Here is a 19,207-nt window from a genome sequence, read left to right as displayed (position 1 = left end):
TCTGTTTTCCAGCCCTTAGGTTACCTCTCCTTTGGTTGCTAGGTTTCTAGCCCTTTCACATTCATGTAAAAGGAAAATTTGGCAAAAAGAAATTATTTAGTTCTCACCAAGGTTTGAACCCACACTCATGCACATACCCAACCAAGGCCAAACCATTCAACCAATCCTTATTTCATGATAAGTCCTACAATTCTAAGAGTTTATCATGACACCACACATTCAATATATAATTACATAAAAATGCATAATTTAATAACATCCAAATGACACACATAGGACTCGAACCCAAGTCCTCACACACAATAAAGTACTCTCAACCACATGAGCTAGCACTTTTTCACGTCATAGCTCCTCACATTTATTGCTTTAAATGTTCTCATTACTCGTCCTAATTAAATAATTAATTAAATAACTATTTAATTTTCCCGGGTCTTACAGATATTGTATCCTTCATATGTCTCTCGAACTCTCTATTCCTGTACTATATGTCATTTTCTAACTCTGCTCTATACCAACGCTCTTCTTCTATCTTTTCCTCATAAGTTGCTGTCATTTTTTCTTTCTGTTGTTCCATCTCTTTAATTCTAACTTGTGCATTACGCAGCTTGTTTAATGCCTCCCTTTTGTCTCTTGCCAATTTTTCACATATTTCTCACATTCAAACAATGTCACCACTTTCTTCTCTTTGCCTCTCAAAGCTAGCTTTTTATTAGCTGCCTCGAGATCTTATTGTACTCTGAAGTGATGGTTTCTTTCCTCTCTGCTTCTTTATTAATACATCACAAGTTCTGATCCTGGCTTCATTGTCATGTTTGAGATCTACATATTCATGATGAGCTTTTTGAAGATCATTAACAAGCTTAACATTTTTCTGCTTCATCTTTTCTATTTCTTCCTTAAGGGTTTTTACTTCCTCACTCTCGACATCTTATTGTTCTGGCATGAAGGCAATTGGTCTAAACGGTAGCTTCACCACTTCAACCCTATCCATTACCCATTGCTGATAAGACGTCTTCTCATTTACTACCCACGACCTTAAGTCTTTTTCTACACGCACCACACTGCCCCAAGCACTTCTAATCCGTCGGAGTAAATCATTAAATGTCCCTTCTTTATAGCAATTCCACACTGCAACTAAAATTCTGGATTTGGTGAACCTCATATAGGATACCCAAATTGTCTTTGTGCTAATATTGGGTTATAATTAACACAATATTTGGTTCCTATAAGAGCAACATTTAGATACTCCCCACAATGTATGATATGTTATCTCTGCTGCTAGGACACCTCTCGTTTGATCATTCCATTATGTAATTTAGCAAAAAAACACGCCCATTCTTGTGCTCCTTTAGCAGTTAGCTTGTAATTTAGACTGGCATGAGAAATAAACCATTTATATAATACTGGCAAGCAACATGACAACTTCTTCTTCTTAGATTCATAACACATATTCAAATTTCTATAAACATCAGCTAAGATTGTTGTGACTGGATTTTCTACATTGATTTTATATGCTATGAAAACATTAATGGTTGAGAAATCAACAAAATTATCAATGCTTGGGAAAATTATAACGCCATAAAGAATGAGCTTCAGTACATCCATGAAGGTTTCCCCATGTGTTTATCAGCCAATTGACGTAGATGCCCTTCTAGAAACCCTTGAGGAATTCCTTTGACGGTTCCCTTTGTAATCATTTTGCCTTCTAACTTTGCAGGGTGTACCTTTAGGATTCCTACTAATGTAGAAACAAATGTATTTTGCGTTATATGCTTGTAAGGAACTTTTCCTTCTAATGGTAAGTCTAGAATATCCCTAAATTCCTCTACTGTCGGCACTAATTGAAAATCCTTGAAGGTGAAGCACCGGAGTGGCGGATCATAGTATTTGACTAAAGCAGTAATAGTTGGAACATGAGTATCAATCTCTAGAAGATTCAGTAAATTCCCATAATTCCTTCGAAAATTGTTCCTCTGGATAGTATTCATCTTCCCAACAAACTCTCGAAGATAAGTCAAGTTGCCTTCCTTTACTCTAATTGACTGCTTCTTTTTTAGTGACTCTGAACCATAATGCTCTCCAACTCCAGATTCCCTATTAATTTCCATTTCTTCTCCAAGGAAATGACATAACTTTATAATTTTCTATCTAGAATGAGTACAATGAAAATGTACAAGAAAAAGAAAAATTACAGACTACATGATGCTATGAATAATTTACATAACTTATTACAACCTGAAAAGAGAAACACAAAGAATGAAATACAAATAAAACAAAAACAAAAACAAAATAGGAATTATAGGAATACGCATCTCACTTTGTGCCTTATAAGGTTTAAGCGCGTCATAGGATTAAGGTAGGTATATGGGCTCACCAGGATAGTCTCCTATTTTCTAAGGATAAAAGGTTATTAGAGTTATAGCCCACTTCACGACATTTTTCACAACAGTTGGTAAACAACACGATGTGAGAGTATCAAATGAAGCAAACAGACTCTAGTTGGGGTTCTCGCAATGACCACTTGGGAAGTACATCCACTATGGAACTACTACACAATCCCCTTCTAATTCTAAGCTACTCAAACCCGGGTATAAGGTCGCACTCATGTCATGTACAAAATATAAGGTGAGTGTGAAAGGAGAAAAATGCAAACCTAAACCCCCACCTGCAAAACTAAAATGATCTGTACAAAAAACATGTTTTCTACCCTAAGGTTTAATATCCACAAATATGTCATACACCAATAAGAATAAATAATATACATAAATCGAAAAAGGAAAAAAATCTAAATTAAACACATCGCTTTCGCATATTCGATTAAATAAGTTTGACTCTCTAGCCTTCCCAAGTGGAGTCGCCATTTGTGGCAACCTAAATTGCGACGGGAGGACGAACTAAAAAGAAATTCATTTGAAAAAAGATATTTGAAGTCGCCACCATAATTTATTCTGAAAAACTACGGAAAACCATAAAAATAATATAAAGTCTAAGAAAACCAAATTTAAGGTCCGGGAGTCGGTTACGCGTAGGGAAGGTATTAGCACCCTACAGCGTCCGTCCAAAGGCGGTACCTTTAATTAAATTTGCAAAAGAGATGTGTTTATTTTATAATATTTATTTTTCCCAAAACTAAGAAAATATTGAACAAACATATATTTTGTGTGAAATGGACCCAACAAGGGTTAAAACCTTGGCCCTATGTATTCTCATTAAAAATGAGAAATCAGGGCTATGTAGTTCTTTATAAAACTTGATTAGAATATTTAATTTTTTAAAAATATCTTTTGACATTTTTGAAAATAAGAGTCATGCGACGCGTGCGGCCGGGTTGACAAAAAAAAAAATTTTTATATTTTGTATTTTTTGAAAGGGAGTGTTGTGTGACGCAAGTAGTCAATTAGACACCAAAACAATATTTATGACTTTTATAGTTAAAAAAGAAGTATCGTGTGACGCGATCGATCAATTAGATACCAAAACTATTTTTATAATTTTTGTATTTAAAAAGAAGTGTCGTGCGACGCGAACGGTCGATTAGACACTAAAAGATAAAATAAAAAATAATAATTTTAAATTTTATTTATTCTTATTTTTATTATTTTTGAAAATTATTTTAATTTTTAATTCAATTTAAAATATTTTGTTATTATTTTTGAAAATGATATGATTGCAATGTGATATTTAATTAAAAATGGTAAAATAGAAGATGGGAATGCATAAGTGATAAATGCGTGGTGCATAAAGTAAACACATCCTAATCTAGAAAAGGAAATTAAAGGAGTAGGGTGTGTGCTCAGTGAAAACGCAAGTAGAGAAGGTAAAATAGAACTTAATGTAAGGGGTGTAGGGTTATTACATTGGGGAGTGCATGAAGTAAATAAATAACCAGAACCCAAATTAAAAGTAGGAGTGTACGAATTAAATTATGGAGGTGCATGAAGAAAAATGAAACTTGCTAACCTTAATTAAAAAACAAGGGTGCGTGAATTAATTATGGAGGTGCGTGAAGAAAAATGAATCTACTAACCTTAATTAAAAAATAGGGGTGCGTGATTTAATTATGGAGGTGCGTGAAGAAAATGTTAAATCTGCTAACCCTAATTAACAAAACGCATAACATGAGACGTAACCTTACTTCATCTTCTTCTTTTCCACAAACCACCATTGTTGCCCTAACTCGAAACTTAGACCACCAGCGACGACAAAAGTAATGGCAGCAACAACGACAACGACAACCATTCTCGGATCCACTATCACCAACAGCAGCGGCAACCATAGATTTTTGCTTCCATCCCTACGCCGCATCCCTCATTGAACCAGCACCACTATTCGCGACTTTGATGGGACTGCCAACAGCGGTGGTACGACCCTAATGCCGCCAACGATGTCACCAACGCCAACATGTTATCGCATTCATCACATCATCCCAGAATCCAACACTGGTTCAATCCAACGCCGATGACCACCGCAAACCACCTTTACTAAATGATTCCAACACAACCCATGGCTGCCCCACGATTTCCGAAATGTCAATGTTCACTACCGAACCTCTATTTGTTAGCAGCAAATCAATCCTTTCTATTTCTTTTCTATGTCAAATTACTTAAACCCAATTCTCTTTTATTTTACATATTTTCCAGTTTTAATTGAATGATTAACGATTTCAGGCAGCATTGGATGAAATAATTTGCAATTCATACCATTAGCGCACAACAATGATAGAATAGGCAAAGCATCATAGCAAAATTTGAAGAATGAAGATTTCGTACCTTATTTAATGTCTCAGCTTTGTGTTTTTATCACTGTTATCCCTTGTTCTTGGTTCTAAATGTTGTTTATATTCTTTGTTGCACTGTTGTGTCTATCATTGCTTCACTCTTTGCACTGTTGTTGTCTTGTGAACGATGGTAAAGGAGGTTTGTAGGCTTCTGTTTCGTGAATGGAAAGTATTTCGTGAATGGAAAAAGATGCCTCTAAAAATGAAAACAAAATAAAACTGTGTATATGAGAATGTTGGTTTCAATTTTCTTTTCACGATCTTTCCAATATGTGCCAATGAAGTTATGAGTAGGAGTTGAAGTAGAAGTTGCGATAGGAATAAAAAAATATTCCCTCCAATCTTGCAAACCGTTTTTATTTTCAATTTTTTAATTTTTTAATTTCTGAATTTTATTAATTAATTAAAAAAACGAACTTATCTTTTTTATTTTATTATTTAAAAAAACAAAAATATTATTTTGCTCAACTCTTAAAAACATAAATTAAAGAAACTTTTATTAATTAATTTTTTAATTTTTTAAACAATTTATTTTTACCTTTTCTTTTTTTTTTAAATTTATTTTTTGAATATTTTTAGAAACAATTTTATTCGCCTGAACGAAATTGGGTGTTGACACCACAAATCAAACATCAATTCAATATACACACCATGTTCTATCATAGTGTCTAGGTACAAAAATTCACTAAGAGGGTTCTTTACAATTAACTTTGTTCCCTCCTGGATGGAGAAGATCTCCAATAAACCGAGGTATTGAATAGGCCAAGGAATCGGGCAAAAATTCAAGTCAGAAAACACGTCTCTGCGAAGTCGAGGTCATTACAAGAATTCTGAAAGATGTTTCCACAAAGTCGAGGTCATTGCAAGAATCTAGAAATATGTCTCCACTTTGTTGAGGTCATTACAAGAATTCAAAAAGATGTTTCCACACAGCTGAGGTCATTGTAAGAGTCCAGAAAGGTGTCTCCACAGAGCCGAGGTCATTGTAGGAATTTGAAAATATGTCTCCATATAGCCAAGGTCATTGAAAGAAGCCAGAAGGATGTCTTCCTAGGACTGACGCCATTGAGGGTAGCTGGTTGATGGTTCAAGATTTACGAGGATGTTACCCTAGGACCGACCTCTCTATAAGAAGCTAGGATTGAGGAGATGGTGCACGTGAAGATAGAATCTTAGATTATATAAAGTGATTATTTTGGTTAAAAAAATATTTAAAAGAAGATACATTAGTTATTATTTAGGTAAATATTCTAGTTGTTATTTAGGGGAATATTTTAGATTGTCTCTAAGACTATTATTATGCATTAACTGATTATGTATATCTGCAATATTTGTAACCGATTTACCTTCTATAAATAAGAATGTTACTCCCATGGTCAAGGGACAAATTTATTTTGGCCTAAGTGAGTCATTAGCTAAGGTCAAAATACTTCTTTCTTTTTATTTTCAGTTGATGGTTATTTTACACCTTTTTTGACGGAACAAACTCTAATCAAGAAAAATCACACCAAATCGTCATAAAATCTTGTCAAGGATAAACATTCATATCAAAGACAAGCATAACAAAAGTTAATTATTACTAGCTTACCTTACTTAAAGTAAAAATCCCTAACTCAAAGGTTGTTCTTAAAGCAATAATTCTTATAAGATACTCTAATTAGATAAAGAAAACTCTTATTAAAGATCAGAACACATTCTCATGATCACAAACAAACATAGATTCTCTTTGGGTTACTTTGAGTCTCATGCATGGACCAGAGAGCAACATGCAACTCAAAACAATACACTAATCCAGAAAGGAGTAAAAAGTGAACTTATTCTATTTTGAAATTCTAATCGGTTGAATATGTTGAACTCTTTGCAAGGATCCTTGTAAGACCCAAGAAAATAATTAAAATTGCAAGAAAGGTAGGTTGGATGTGGGAGATATTATTTAAATTTATTAAATAATAATTTATTCAAAAGGAAAGAGTAGCACAATTGGTTTGAGCTTTTTCTTATGGTTTGAGGTAGAGGGTCCTGTGTTTGATTCCTGCCATGCACATTTGATGTATTCATTTTTCTATAATTATTTTGGGACGTGACATGTATGTGTATATTTATTGTAATGTTGTTATGTATGTGTATGACAAGATAACTATAATAGTTTATTTGGTTTGGAGTGTTTGTTTGAAACTTAGTGGTGATGAGTTTGAACCTTGGTTAAAGCAAAAGTATGGTAGTTTGGTTTTAGGCATTTTTGTGGTATGTGGGAAGATGAAGAGTTGATGGTATTTTTTTTAATTGATGAATCCATGGAAGGAGCGTGATATACATTATTGGTTTAAGTTTTGGTGTAAGGGAAGCTATCATCGTTGTTGTATTTTCTATGGTTTGGTTGGGTATACTATGATTGATTTATGATCTTCTTGTTGGTATGAAGCTTGAAATTCTTTTAATTTGTGGTTGGGCAGCATTTTCATATTCTTATGTGATATAATGAGATGTTTATGGTCTTGAGGTATAATTTGAATGAAGGAAAATTTTAATGGTTATTATGATTTTTTTTGTGGCATAGGAAAAGTATTTGGTTTTGGGTAGCAGAGAATGTGTTGGACAATGGTTGATGGCCAAAATTTGCTTATGAGAGATGAGTTGATTAATTCTTTTTCATGTTCATGTGTGAAGTTGGTGTTGGAAATGATCATGCTAAGTGAGTTGTATGTTGATAGTAATTTTTATAAAATGAAACTTGATTAATAGATTCCATTTATAATCTAACCTTTTAAATATAAAATAATTGAATGTCATCTTTTAAAAATCACTATTTCTTTTTACTATTTTCTTGGTCTTTCCATAATAATAAAATAATTCAATAAAATGAATGTAAATAGATTTTATCATATATTAATTTTTGTATAATATATATATATATATATATATATATATATATATAGGGTTAAATATGTTTTTGGTCTTTCAAGTTTCAGCGAAATTTGGAATTAGTCCCTCATCAAAACTTTTGACCAATTTAGTCCTTCATCTTTCAAAATGCGTGAATTTAGTCCTTTTAACCAAATTTTGTTAAGTTTATCTGACGTTTCGAGCGCATTTCATGATAGTATTTAAGTTAACATTGAAGCAAAAATGTGTCAAACAGTATAAATAATTTAAATACTATCATGAAATGCGCTTGAAATGTCAGATAAACTTAACAAAATTTGGTTAAAAGGACTAAATTCACACATTTTGGAAGATGAATGACTAAATTGGTCAAAAGTTTTGATGAGGGACTAAACCCAAATTGGGCTCAAACTTGAGGGACCAAAAACATATTTAACCCATATATATATATATATAAAATTACCTAAGATTCATTGTATTCTTTAAAATTCTAAAAAAGAAAATCTACAAGACTTTAATCAAGATATAAAAAAACACTAATGAAATAAAAGGTTGAAAACTAAATAAATAAATTTATGTTGACGAAAATTTATGTTTTCATATAATGAAATAATAAAAAAATAAGTATTTTTAAAGATTTATACACGAATTTTGAGAATTTAATCTTTTATATCTTGATCTTGTATATACAATGAGATACTTATGTTAAAGAAGAACAATATAAAGGGAGAGATAACGTAATACCCGATCAACGGAAACAAACAACACTTTAACAATTAAAATCCATAAAGTTACAATAAAAATAAAATACGATGAAATAAAATAAAATAACAATTAAAAAAAATAGAATAAAACAAATTAAAGTTAAGATAAAATGAAAGTAAAAATAAAAACATAGTATCTTGAATCAAAGTTCAGCCATTTTTTTTCTCTTTTTTTCTTATTTTCCACGTCAACATTTTTTGGTTATCCGAATGAAATTGGATATTGGATATTGACAGAAATTACCGTAAATGTCTATTTCTAAGAGTAAAAAATGTAGTTGGTTTATTAGATAGAATGTCATAATATATAATATTACTTGGTGGAAAAAAAATGTAGTTGGTTGATTAGATAGAATGTCATAATATAATATTACTTGGTGATAATATAAATCAGTTGAATATTAATTTATACGAGTGAGTTGTATGTTGATAGTAATTTTTATAAAATAAAATCTGATTAATAAAAATTTTATTTATAGTATAACATTTTAAATAATAAAATAATCTAATGTCATTTTTTAAAACTCACTAATTTTTTACTAATTTTATGTCTTTAGACAATAATAAATAAATTTTATCATACATTAATTTTATAATAATATTATATATAAATATATAAATATATAAATAAATAAATATATATATATATATATACATATATATAATTACCGAAGGCTCATTATATTTTTTAAAATTCTAAAAAAAAATCTACAAGACTTAATCAAAATATAAAAAAATGAAATAAAACGTTGAAAACTAAATAAATAAATTTACGGTGACGAATATTTATGTTATCAAGTAATGAAATAATAAAAAATAAGTATTATTAAAGATTTATACACTGATTTTGAGAATTAAATCTTTTATATCTTAATCTTTATGTATATATAATGAGATACTTGTATTAACGAAGAACAATATAAAAAGAGAGATAAACGTAATACCCATCAGCAGAAACAAACAACACTTTCTCCGTTGCCTCACAACAGTGTTCAACTTCTCCAGCACCTTCAAGAACCCTTTTCTTCTTCAATGCGACCACCGCGGAAGAAGGTGAATTTCCGCCACGGCGACAAGGTGGAGGTGTGCAGCAATGAGGAGGGCTTCATCGGCTCTTACTACCTCGCCACCGTCGTGTCGCGCCTCGACAACGGCCTCTACGTCGTACGCTACGACACGCTGCTGGAGGACGACGGGTCCCAGCCCCTCACTGAGACCCTCTTCCCCAATGAGCTCCGCCCCAAGCCTCCGCCCCTCGCCGCCGCCTCCTCCTTCGCCCGCTGCCAGCGCGTCGACGCCTTTGACAACGACGGCTGGTGGGTCGGTCAGGTCTCCGGCAAGGTCGACGATCACCACTACTACGTTTATTTCTCCACCACTCACGAGGAGATCGCGTACCCCTCCTCCGCAATTAGGGTTCACCAGGAGTGGCTCAACGGCCAATGGATTCGCTCCGATTCATGAATTCGCGTAATCGTAATCAATCGTAGATAGATATCGTGTTCTGTTTTCAAATTCCAACCTGTAACAGAATAGAACATGTTCACTGTGCCTTTGTTGTTCGTGTAATTCCACGTTCACTTGCTTACATCGTATAAATGCTTTTGATTAAACTTCAACCTCGGTTCATTTATTATCTTTTATTTGTTTTTATTTTTGTTAGTCTCTTTGATTGTGCTTTTTCTTTCTTAATTTGTGTTAGATTTTTTGGTCGGAAAGTTGGGGATTCCAGGGGCTGATTTTAGTGGTTTGTTGAAAATAATTTTTCAAGAGAAAGAGAATGTTGAATTCCGTAGTTGTACGCAGTTCTGTTATGCACAGTGTTTTGTTTTTTTTGGTGAAAATTGTAAATATGCTAAACCATAAACCATTTGTAATAGGACCATGAGCATGTGAATTTATGTATATTCATAATATTAAATTGTGTGATAAAAGAAAATATGAAGAAATTTAACTAGAAGTTGTGAAGTGTTATGATATTTGGTGAAGAGATTCTGTTGACCCAAAATTCTTAGAAAGTTGGGTGACCGTTATTAGTTTTGTTTTTAGTTTCTCGTTTTTTTAAATGGTACTTTCTTTCTTCTCTAAATTGGTTTTATTGTAGACTTATAAGGTCAATTTAAAGTCACTATACTTATTAGTTACTAAAGTATTTTATGAAATTTGAGTTATTACGGCGTCATATATATAGAAAGGAAGATTTTAAGTTTACTCTTTTACTTCATAAATACCAAATCTATCCTTTTTTTGTGATATTTATATATTGATTAGATATTTATGACATAAAAAGTGCCACTTGAAGGAAAACGATGACATGTATGGATTTTACTATCCACGTAAGATCATCATAAACAATGTACAAAAAATAAGTTAATAAATAATAAATGCAATTTTAACATCTTTTAATAAATTTTAAGAACTAAATTAAAAATCAACTACACGATTAAAAGTTGAGAATTTATTATACGTGCATGAAAGGGACCATGAGTTTAACCTTTATTAAATTCTTATTCTCACCATTTGTTTTTCTTTTAACATTTCATTTTCTATACAATTATCCAAAATATAAAAGCAAGCAAGAGAATATCTTTCTCCATTTAACTACGATAATATTATTTTATTAGAAATGGGAAGGAGTAAATGTTCACCTTTAGCTAACACATTCTCTATTTTTTTAATTATCAATTTTGGATAATATTTTCCGTAAATATTATATCAAAACACTCTTTTATTATTATTATTATTATTATTATTATTATTATTATTATTCACTTGGGAAGACACGTTTACCACTATTTTATTAACTTAAAAAATATAAAAAGAAGAGTAATATTCTTAAATTGATAATTCTATTACCTTTCAAAAATTAAAAAAATGATATAGACATTTTGCAAGCATTGTCTGGCAACTAATTCGGATGTGTAAACATGAGAGACACACAATTGACGACATCATTTCATCGTATCTTTCGCCCCCTTCATTGCTCTGTCCTCGTAGGATTGCATTGCTATAACACAAAAAAATGGCACTTGTGAACCACCTTTGTGTGCGCTGTGCAGCCACACCCACTTCTCCAGAGTCTCCAAGCTCCGCACCCTTGACAGACCCAAAGCAGACCAAAGTTATCCTTCCCAAGAAGAAGGCCGTGAAATGGTCCACTGGGATGGCTCCTGGGGAGTACGGTGGTCCTCCCACCACCACCAAGCTCCGCAAGTACTGGGGGGGCGATGATGAAGACCCTTTGGCCTCTGATGACTATATGTGGAACAAAGAGTTTGTGGGTCGCTTCAAAAAGTTGATTCAAGATCCTCAGGCTCCACCCCCTCCTGCAAAGGTCTGAACTTTGACTCACTTTGTTCTCTCACTCACCCAGTGTCCATCTGGGTTGGGTGGTTTTTAAATTCTGATGTCTGTTTTTGTTGGAAACTTGGATTGATGTCTGTTTTTTAAATTCTGATGTCTGTTTTTAAAATTTTGATGTATGTCCTTGTGGTTGTGGTGATTGCTTTTTGTTTTGGCCTCTGGCCTTTATGTGTGTTTGAAATAAGTAAACTAGAGAAACAGATGGTAGTAGTATCTCAATCAATTTCCTAATTTTGATTCTTTTGAGTTTGTGTGAAGATATTTTCTTGTGTAATCAATAACATTACAGGCCCCTTTGTTTCCTAAAACAGATCCGCTTTGTTTCTGTGCTTATGCGAATGTGTAGATTTACTCACAGTAGATATACTTATCAGATGTTGTATAATTTATATCATTCACAACTCTGGATGTGGTAGAAGAGTTTGGAAAACGACTAACTTGTATATCATTTCTTTCTTGTAGTTTACTCTGATTTTTTGCACAGAAATTATAATGATACAACAAATATTAGGTTTCTAAAATGCCCTCTTTTTTTGGGGAAACAAGGAAATAATTCAGACTTGGCTTTTGATGAATACAATAGTGTCATTTTGTTCATGTAGGTAGCTGATCCCACCTAGTGGGAGAAGGCCTTAGTTTCTGGTGGTGTTAACTCAAGAAATGTTGGTGAATGATCCAAGATTATTTAAATTTGTTTGTTTCTATGACTTGGTTCTGACATCAATAATTTTTTTGTCAACAGGAAGAGCCTTCAGGGTTTCTAAGCTTAAATAGAGTCATGAGCCTGGACAGGTCCCTTTCTACAATATTTAAATTAAAGTCTGCAAATTCGGTTGCATTATTCTCTCTATTTTGTTTATTATTTATCTATAATGTTATTTTAATTATGAACTGTAGTTTGGAAATTGATTTGAGCAAAGAACTAGCAGCTCCTTTAAATCATAATGTACACAAGCAAGTTGAGGCAGAGATTAATGTAAGAGATTTATCTTCTCTCTTTGTTTTGACCTGATTATTATATCATTGTGGATTAATGACTTGAAGCATATCTTCAGTATTGTTATATTCTTTATCTATTGGGTTATTTTTTGGGGCAAATAGGGTACATAATACCTTGTATTGTTTCTCCACATGATTCATTTCATTTAACTTTAACTGAAATGATGGTCAGGAGACTGGAATTAACAGGGTAAAATATAGATCAGCACCAACACGCCGTGAACAAGAAAAATGGAATAGAGCTACCAAGGCTGCAACTGGGGGAAGTGTAAGTAATGTTTTTCTATTTCATCTTAACTCTTTACCATTAAGATATAGCATTGCACTTGCTAACTGCATATATTTCTAACTTATATAACCTTGGAGAAATCAATATTTGCTGCGGTAAGACATTGAACTCAACCAATGATATACTGTTGTCTCAACAAATCTTGACAACCTATGTACCTTTAGTATGTTTAGAACTTGAATTTTACTATCAAAGGTCTGATTTAAAGTAGCCACACTGCTATAGGATGTCATGTTCCGCGAAATAAAGCAGTCTCGGGAAGATCCTAAAGTTTTGGCTGCTAAAGCTCAGGAGCAGTATGATAAGGTATTAAGCATTATTGTATGGTTAACTTTTTTCCTTTTTGTTAGAGGTCATATGAATAGTACCCTCTATTGTTGTGGCCTTCACCAAATATCAAGTTTTTGTTAATTTTGTTCCTAAACATATTTTTGGTTTTTCAGTTAAAGAAGAAGATGCAATTCCTTACCTTGGGTATTGGTGGTGTTGGTCTGGTTTCAGCATATGTTTCTTACACTCCTGAGATTGCAGCTAGGTACTTGCATTCTTCATGCTCCTGTTGATTTAGTTATTCTGAATTCATGGCCTTCCTCAATCTATCCTATCTTTTGTAGATGCTAGCCAATATGGTGCAATTGAGAGCTAAAAATCAGATTAATATAAAACCACCATAACCATACTAAAAAGATTATATAAACAAAAAACTTATTGACACATGGGATATGGTGTTGTTCTAAGTTATTTTATCTAATGAGGATTTAAACATTTATTAGTTAATTCACTTCATATTTATAACATTTCTCCTTTTTGAACTTAAGAAGCATATATTAATGTATCTTGAGAATTTAGGTGGGATAGAGAAACACAATTTTTTTTCATAGAAACGTTATGGAAGGAAATAAATTGTATTCCCTGCACTTGAAAACAGAATGAGGAATTGAATGGGAATGATAATATTAGTTAACATCAGAAAAAAAAAATGTAAATGTTTATTCATTTGTTTAATAATTTTCTTTCATGTATTCAGTTTTGGAGCTGGTTTTCTTGGTTCTTTGGTGTACATTCGCATGCTGGGAAGTAGCGTGGACTCACTAAAAACTGATGGTGCAAAGGCTCTTGTCAAGTAATCTATAGATGATAGATTTAGTTTCAGAGTTTAATTTCTTCAGTAGATAAACTTGATTTTTGTATTGTACTGTTCATCCCTATAAAAATACCGTATCAGATGTCTTTCACAGTTTCTCTTCAACAAGCTAAGTCTACTTGGTCAGAATTATATTCAAACAGTTTGTTACTCATTTTTAATGTAAAAAATGTGGACATGGTCAGTTTTTTTTTTTTTTCACCTTGTTTTTGTTATCAACAAACATAGGCTAATTTGATGTTATTTGCAGGGGAGCAATTGGGCAACCAAGATTACTGGTTCCTGTTGTTCTAGTCATGGTCTATAACCGCTGGAATGCGTAAGTCCTCCTTTGATTTGTAATTTCATTTATTATGTTGTCAATTTAATTTGTAAACAAATATTCCTGATCAAGTTTTTAGTTTGTAGGTCTTATGGAACAACTTCTTTGAATCCAGTTTCTCTGCTGAGTTTTTGTGTGTTTTTACTTCTGATGTGCTTTCAAACATACTACTTTTCATATATTAAAAAGATTTCTAATATATTTTAAAAAGGGAAAAATCAGTGTAAATCACAACACAAAAAAATTGAGTAGGAATCCAAATTCCACTTATTACTCTTTTAAAAATGAGGTGAATGTACATTTTGTATTTGTTTGTGAACCTACTTATCCTTGTTTCTCCTGATTACAGTATTCTGGTTCCAGAATTTGGATATATGCACTTAGAATTGATACCAATGCTAGTAGGGTTTTTCACATACAAGATTGCAACTTTTGTTCAAGCTATAGAGGAGGCAATTACTGTAGCGACAAGAAAGACCTGAAGAATATCTGGGATGGTGTATTGTCATTGTATTTGGGGTTTCTCTCCCACGTTTGGAGCCTATAAAATGAATTTGTTTATGCTTTTCCATATTTGGATTATTGATACTTATATATTTAGTCTACTATCCCATAACTTTTCAGTCTTAAGTCTTTTCTCCCACAGAGAGCACTTCTTGATTTCATTTTTCTCATCTCAGCTGAGAGTGTTTCAACTCTATCTCAGTTCATTGAGTTAATAAATTTATCGTAAACTAAATAACTTGTTTAAAATATGAAAATTAAAACATAAATTATTTGAAGTCTAAATCAATTTTGAGTTGTTTGTAGATAATTATTACCTTTAATGTGTTAATCTCTATTTTAGTTAGTGACACTTTTGTCTAGACCAGTTTCTCTATAAAGACTTTCAGGTAAAATATGGAAAAAAAAATTAAAATCGTTTTTGCAGTAAATTAATTTATAAATGTTCCTTTTCTATTAGAAGCATAATTATGTGTGTAATTCATAGAATGTTCATAACAATAAATTATTGTGTAAAGACAACCTGTATACTCATGATATTTCACACCACACTTCAAGGGTCCCATTGATTCTTGAGATTTCAGAACATATAAGATTTTAAATTTGGTTAAATATTTTCCAAATAAATAAATAAAAATAACTGAAGAAATAAAGTGAATATTTCCACTTATTGTTAAGATTTGTAATGTATAGAAAAGATAATAATTTAAATTTAGTTATAAGAAAGTCTCAAATATATAAATAAATACAATAGGAAAGAAATGAGTGAAAAAGAAAAGATGAAAAAAAAATGAGAAATAAAGGAAAAAAAACATTGTTTAGTTGAAGAAAAGTTATGATAAAATATTTTATTAGAATATTTATTTATTGTTACTAATATTATTTTATTTTTTATTAAAAAATATATTTGGAAAAAATAAATAGATTTCGTAATCTAATTTATTATGTGTTCCTATAATTATTATCAGATTTTTTTTTAAAAAAGAACAAAAATAATTACAAAGTATAACATAAATTTTATCTCCAGTTATTTTATATTATATATATATATATATATATATATATATATATATATATATATATATATGATAAGAAAAAAAACTAAACTTGTGGGATCCACATTATTTTCCTTCGACCATTCCATTGCCCTCTTTATTTTTTCCTTCATTTTCCTTCTTTTTCACTTCAATTAAACTAAACCCTACTTAAATATTTAAAATATTGGATCCACTGTTCAATGCAGTTGAAGACTTCAGAATTTATATAATATATATATATATATATATATATATATATATATATATTATACAACGACGGAACTTCAACATGACAAGGAGAGCCAACGTTTTTTCCTTTTATATATATATATATATATATATATATATATATATATATATATATATATATATATATATATATATATATATATATATATATATATATATATATATATATATATATATTTTAAAAATATATTTATATATTATTATATTGTTTATGTAATTTAATTTTAAAAAATTTATTTAAATTTAAAAATAACGTTTTCTCTCTCTTTTTGTAATTTATTTTGTTTCTTTATTTAATTTCTTTTTTATAGGTACCTTCATCTTTTTCTCTATTATTCTTCTATTTTAATTTTTATCATCAATCTCTTATCATTTTCAAAATCAAATGACACCACAGCAAAATTGAGGAGTTAAAAAATATTTTGGACCAAAAAATTCTTTTTTTTTTGAGTAAGTTCATTTTTATTTTTCTTTTTTCTTAAATAGGTGAGAGGTGATAAATTTATATTACAGAAACTATGATAAATAGTAGAAGAATTAATTCTTTTTTCAAGAGGAATGTTTGTAATGAAAAAATGCATCTACGTCATCTAAACTTGAGATATTTCACAATAATCCAAAAATTGAAGAAAATGAAAAACAACTCTCTAAAATTTCTAGAGTTGCATATAATGAATTTGAAAATATTTTAGAACGTGATCCGGGGGAACGTCTTTAAATTTGACAATACCCACCAAATCAAATTGATGAGGTACGAAGGACTTATCTAAAATAGGGTTCATATCAAATATATCTAGAAAATTATCCGTTGTCTAGTAAAGATGGTTATCCAAGAAGATTTCAATACACATGATTGCTATCTTTTTAGTAAAAAACCAAGCGAACGACCTGACTCAAATGTTTTCATTGTTACATGTAATTAAGTTGATTTTCATTGAATTCTAATTGGCATTGACTTGATTGTCATCAACATGTTTTATCTTTTTTGAGTGCTTTTTTATAGGTTTTAAAAGTTTTTATAGCAAGCACTATAATAATCTATACTGCAAGAGATATTGCAGTAAACTCTACAAAGTGCTCTAGGACTCTTTTTTATAGAAGAGAAGGCCACTAATGCACATGCACATAAAATTACATTTGAAATGAGATGCAAGCTTGGAGAAGAAGTCTCTTTATTGGCCCTTGGATGCGCAGATGGGTTGGATGTGTGACAAGTGACATGGCACTCCTTTGCAAGCTAGAAGCCACTCCTTTCATGAGGCAAGGAGAGTGTCTTGACTAATGCTCTTTATTGGGCTTAGATTAGCCCAATTAAAACCTAAGGAACAAGTTTATTTAGCCTACTATTTATGAAAGCAAGACCTAAACAATGGGCCCAATTTAAAAGGCTATTCTAATGCTCAATCATGCAATATCTTCTTTGGCCAATGAAAAGAGTAATTGAAGCCCATGAGAAGTTTGTCCATTTTGAGGCAAGCCCATTTGGATCTTCTTTAGAATGCTCCTTGTTATTGGGCCTCTTGGTGGGCTTTGGGCTTGAGATGCATGTGGGCCATGGATTGGGCCTAGGCGTTGGTCCAAGCTATAAGCCTTATTGGGATCACATCACATTCATTTTCATAACTTTAATTATCATGTCGAGTCCCGAACTCACTTGATAATCATTCTTTTTCATAACTTTAATTATCATGTTGAGTCTCAGACTCGCTTGATAACCATTCTTTTTCATAACTTTAATTATCATGTTGAGTCCTTGACTCGCTTGATAATCATCCTTTTTCTTAACTTTAATTATCATGTCGAGTCTTGGACTCGCTTGATAGTCATTCTTTTTCATAACTTTAATTATCATGTTGAGTACAGAACTTGCTTGATAATCATTCTTTTTCGCATCTTTAATTATCAGGTCGAGTCCCAGACTCTCTATATTATCATTCTTTTCTTAACTTTAACTATTATGTCGAATCCCCGATTCGTTTTATATATTTTTTTACAACATACAAAATTTCTCTTATAAATGCGTAAGTTTACAAACCCTCCCATCTTTTCTAAATATTTTTTTCATTTAGAACTATGTGATTCCTAATTCTCCATTCTGATTGGAGATACGTAGGAAGCAAGATCAATCCTTGTTGAGTTCACCTTCCAAAAATCACATCTTTTTCAAATAGTTTTTTCATTTAGAACTACGTGATCCCTGATTTTCCATTTTGAATAAAAATATGTAGGAGCAAAGTTGAGTCCTTGTCAGGTTCACCTCCCAAAAATTTAAAATTTTTCAAAGATCATTTCCAAATAGTTTTTTAAGAAACTACGTAACCCTAATTCTCCATTGCGAATGGAGATACATAGGAGCAAGGTCAATCCTTGTCAGGCCTAACTAAAAATTTCAATAATAATTTCTTTAATATTTTGTATTTGTTTGTTTGTTTGATTTGTGGGGGAAAATAAAAATTACATTAATTTTGCACACTTAAATAAGGGGAACAACCGTCTTTTGATGGACGTTGTGGGGTGATAATACATTCTCCACACGTAATCGACTTCTGAACACAAACCTAGTTTCAAAGACTATTCTTTTTAAGGTTTTTCTATAGTTTTCCTTAATAAATTGTGGTGGCAACTCCTTTGTATTTTAAAATGATTTTCGTTGTCCTGCCGTGACCCTGGTTGCGACAGGTTCCTAAGCTCCTTAATGTGCTTTCCTAAGTCCTTTTATATAGAAATTGGATTGAGCTTTATTTTGGGCTTTTTTGTTGCTGTAATCTTCTTTCTGATAATGTAATCACCTACAATTATCTTCTAAGTAATTCAATATCTTCAAGATATATTTGATTGTTGTGGAGATCTAAAAAGATTTAGAAAGATATAGCCAA

General features: G+C 31.4%; 2 protein-coding genes across 2 annotated transcripts; both read left to right on the top strand.

Annotated features, from left to right (window-relative positions):
* The first annotated feature begins 9,354 nt into the window (after positions 1-9,354).
* On the top strand, positions 9,355-10,043 carry LOC114170097 (protein AGENET DOMAIN (AGD)-CONTAINING P1-like). The gene has a single exon (XM_028055582.2). It carries the CDS (start codon positions 9,457-9,459, stop codon positions 9,886-9,888), a length of 432 nt encoding a protein of 143 aa, XP_027911383.2. The 5' UTR covers positions 9,355-9,456; the 3' UTR covers positions 9,889-10,043.
* Positions 10,044-11,344: 1,301 nt separating this feature from the next.
* Positions 11,345-15,171, top strand: LOC114168632 (ATP synthase protein I-like protein). Its single transcript, XM_028053520.2, has 9 exons — positions 11,345-11,758; positions 12,530-12,579; positions 12,685-12,763; positions 12,959-13,054; positions 13,301-13,381; positions 13,519-13,610; positions 14,103-14,198; positions 14,470-14,538; positions 14,891-15,171. The coding sequence occupies exons 1-9, from the start codon at positions 11,447-11,449 to the stop codon at positions 15,021-15,023; spliced, it is 1,008 nt and encodes a 335-aa protein (XP_027909321.2). The 5' UTR covers positions 11,345-11,446; the 3' UTR covers positions 15,024-15,171.
* Positions 15,172-19,207: the final 4,036 nt, after the last annotated feature.

The sequence above is a fragment of the Vigna unguiculata genome, chromosome 11, assembly GCF_037176805.1.
Source record: "Vigna unguiculata cultivar grain cowpea cultivar isolate G323 ecotype 2 chromosome 11, ASM3717680v1, whole genome shotgun sequence".
In the NCBI taxonomy this organism is placed as follows: domain Eukaryota; kingdom Viridiplantae; phylum Streptophyta; class Magnoliopsida; order Fabales; family Fabaceae; genus Vigna; species Vigna unguiculata.
This window is presented reverse-complemented; position numbering and strand designations above follow the sequence as displayed.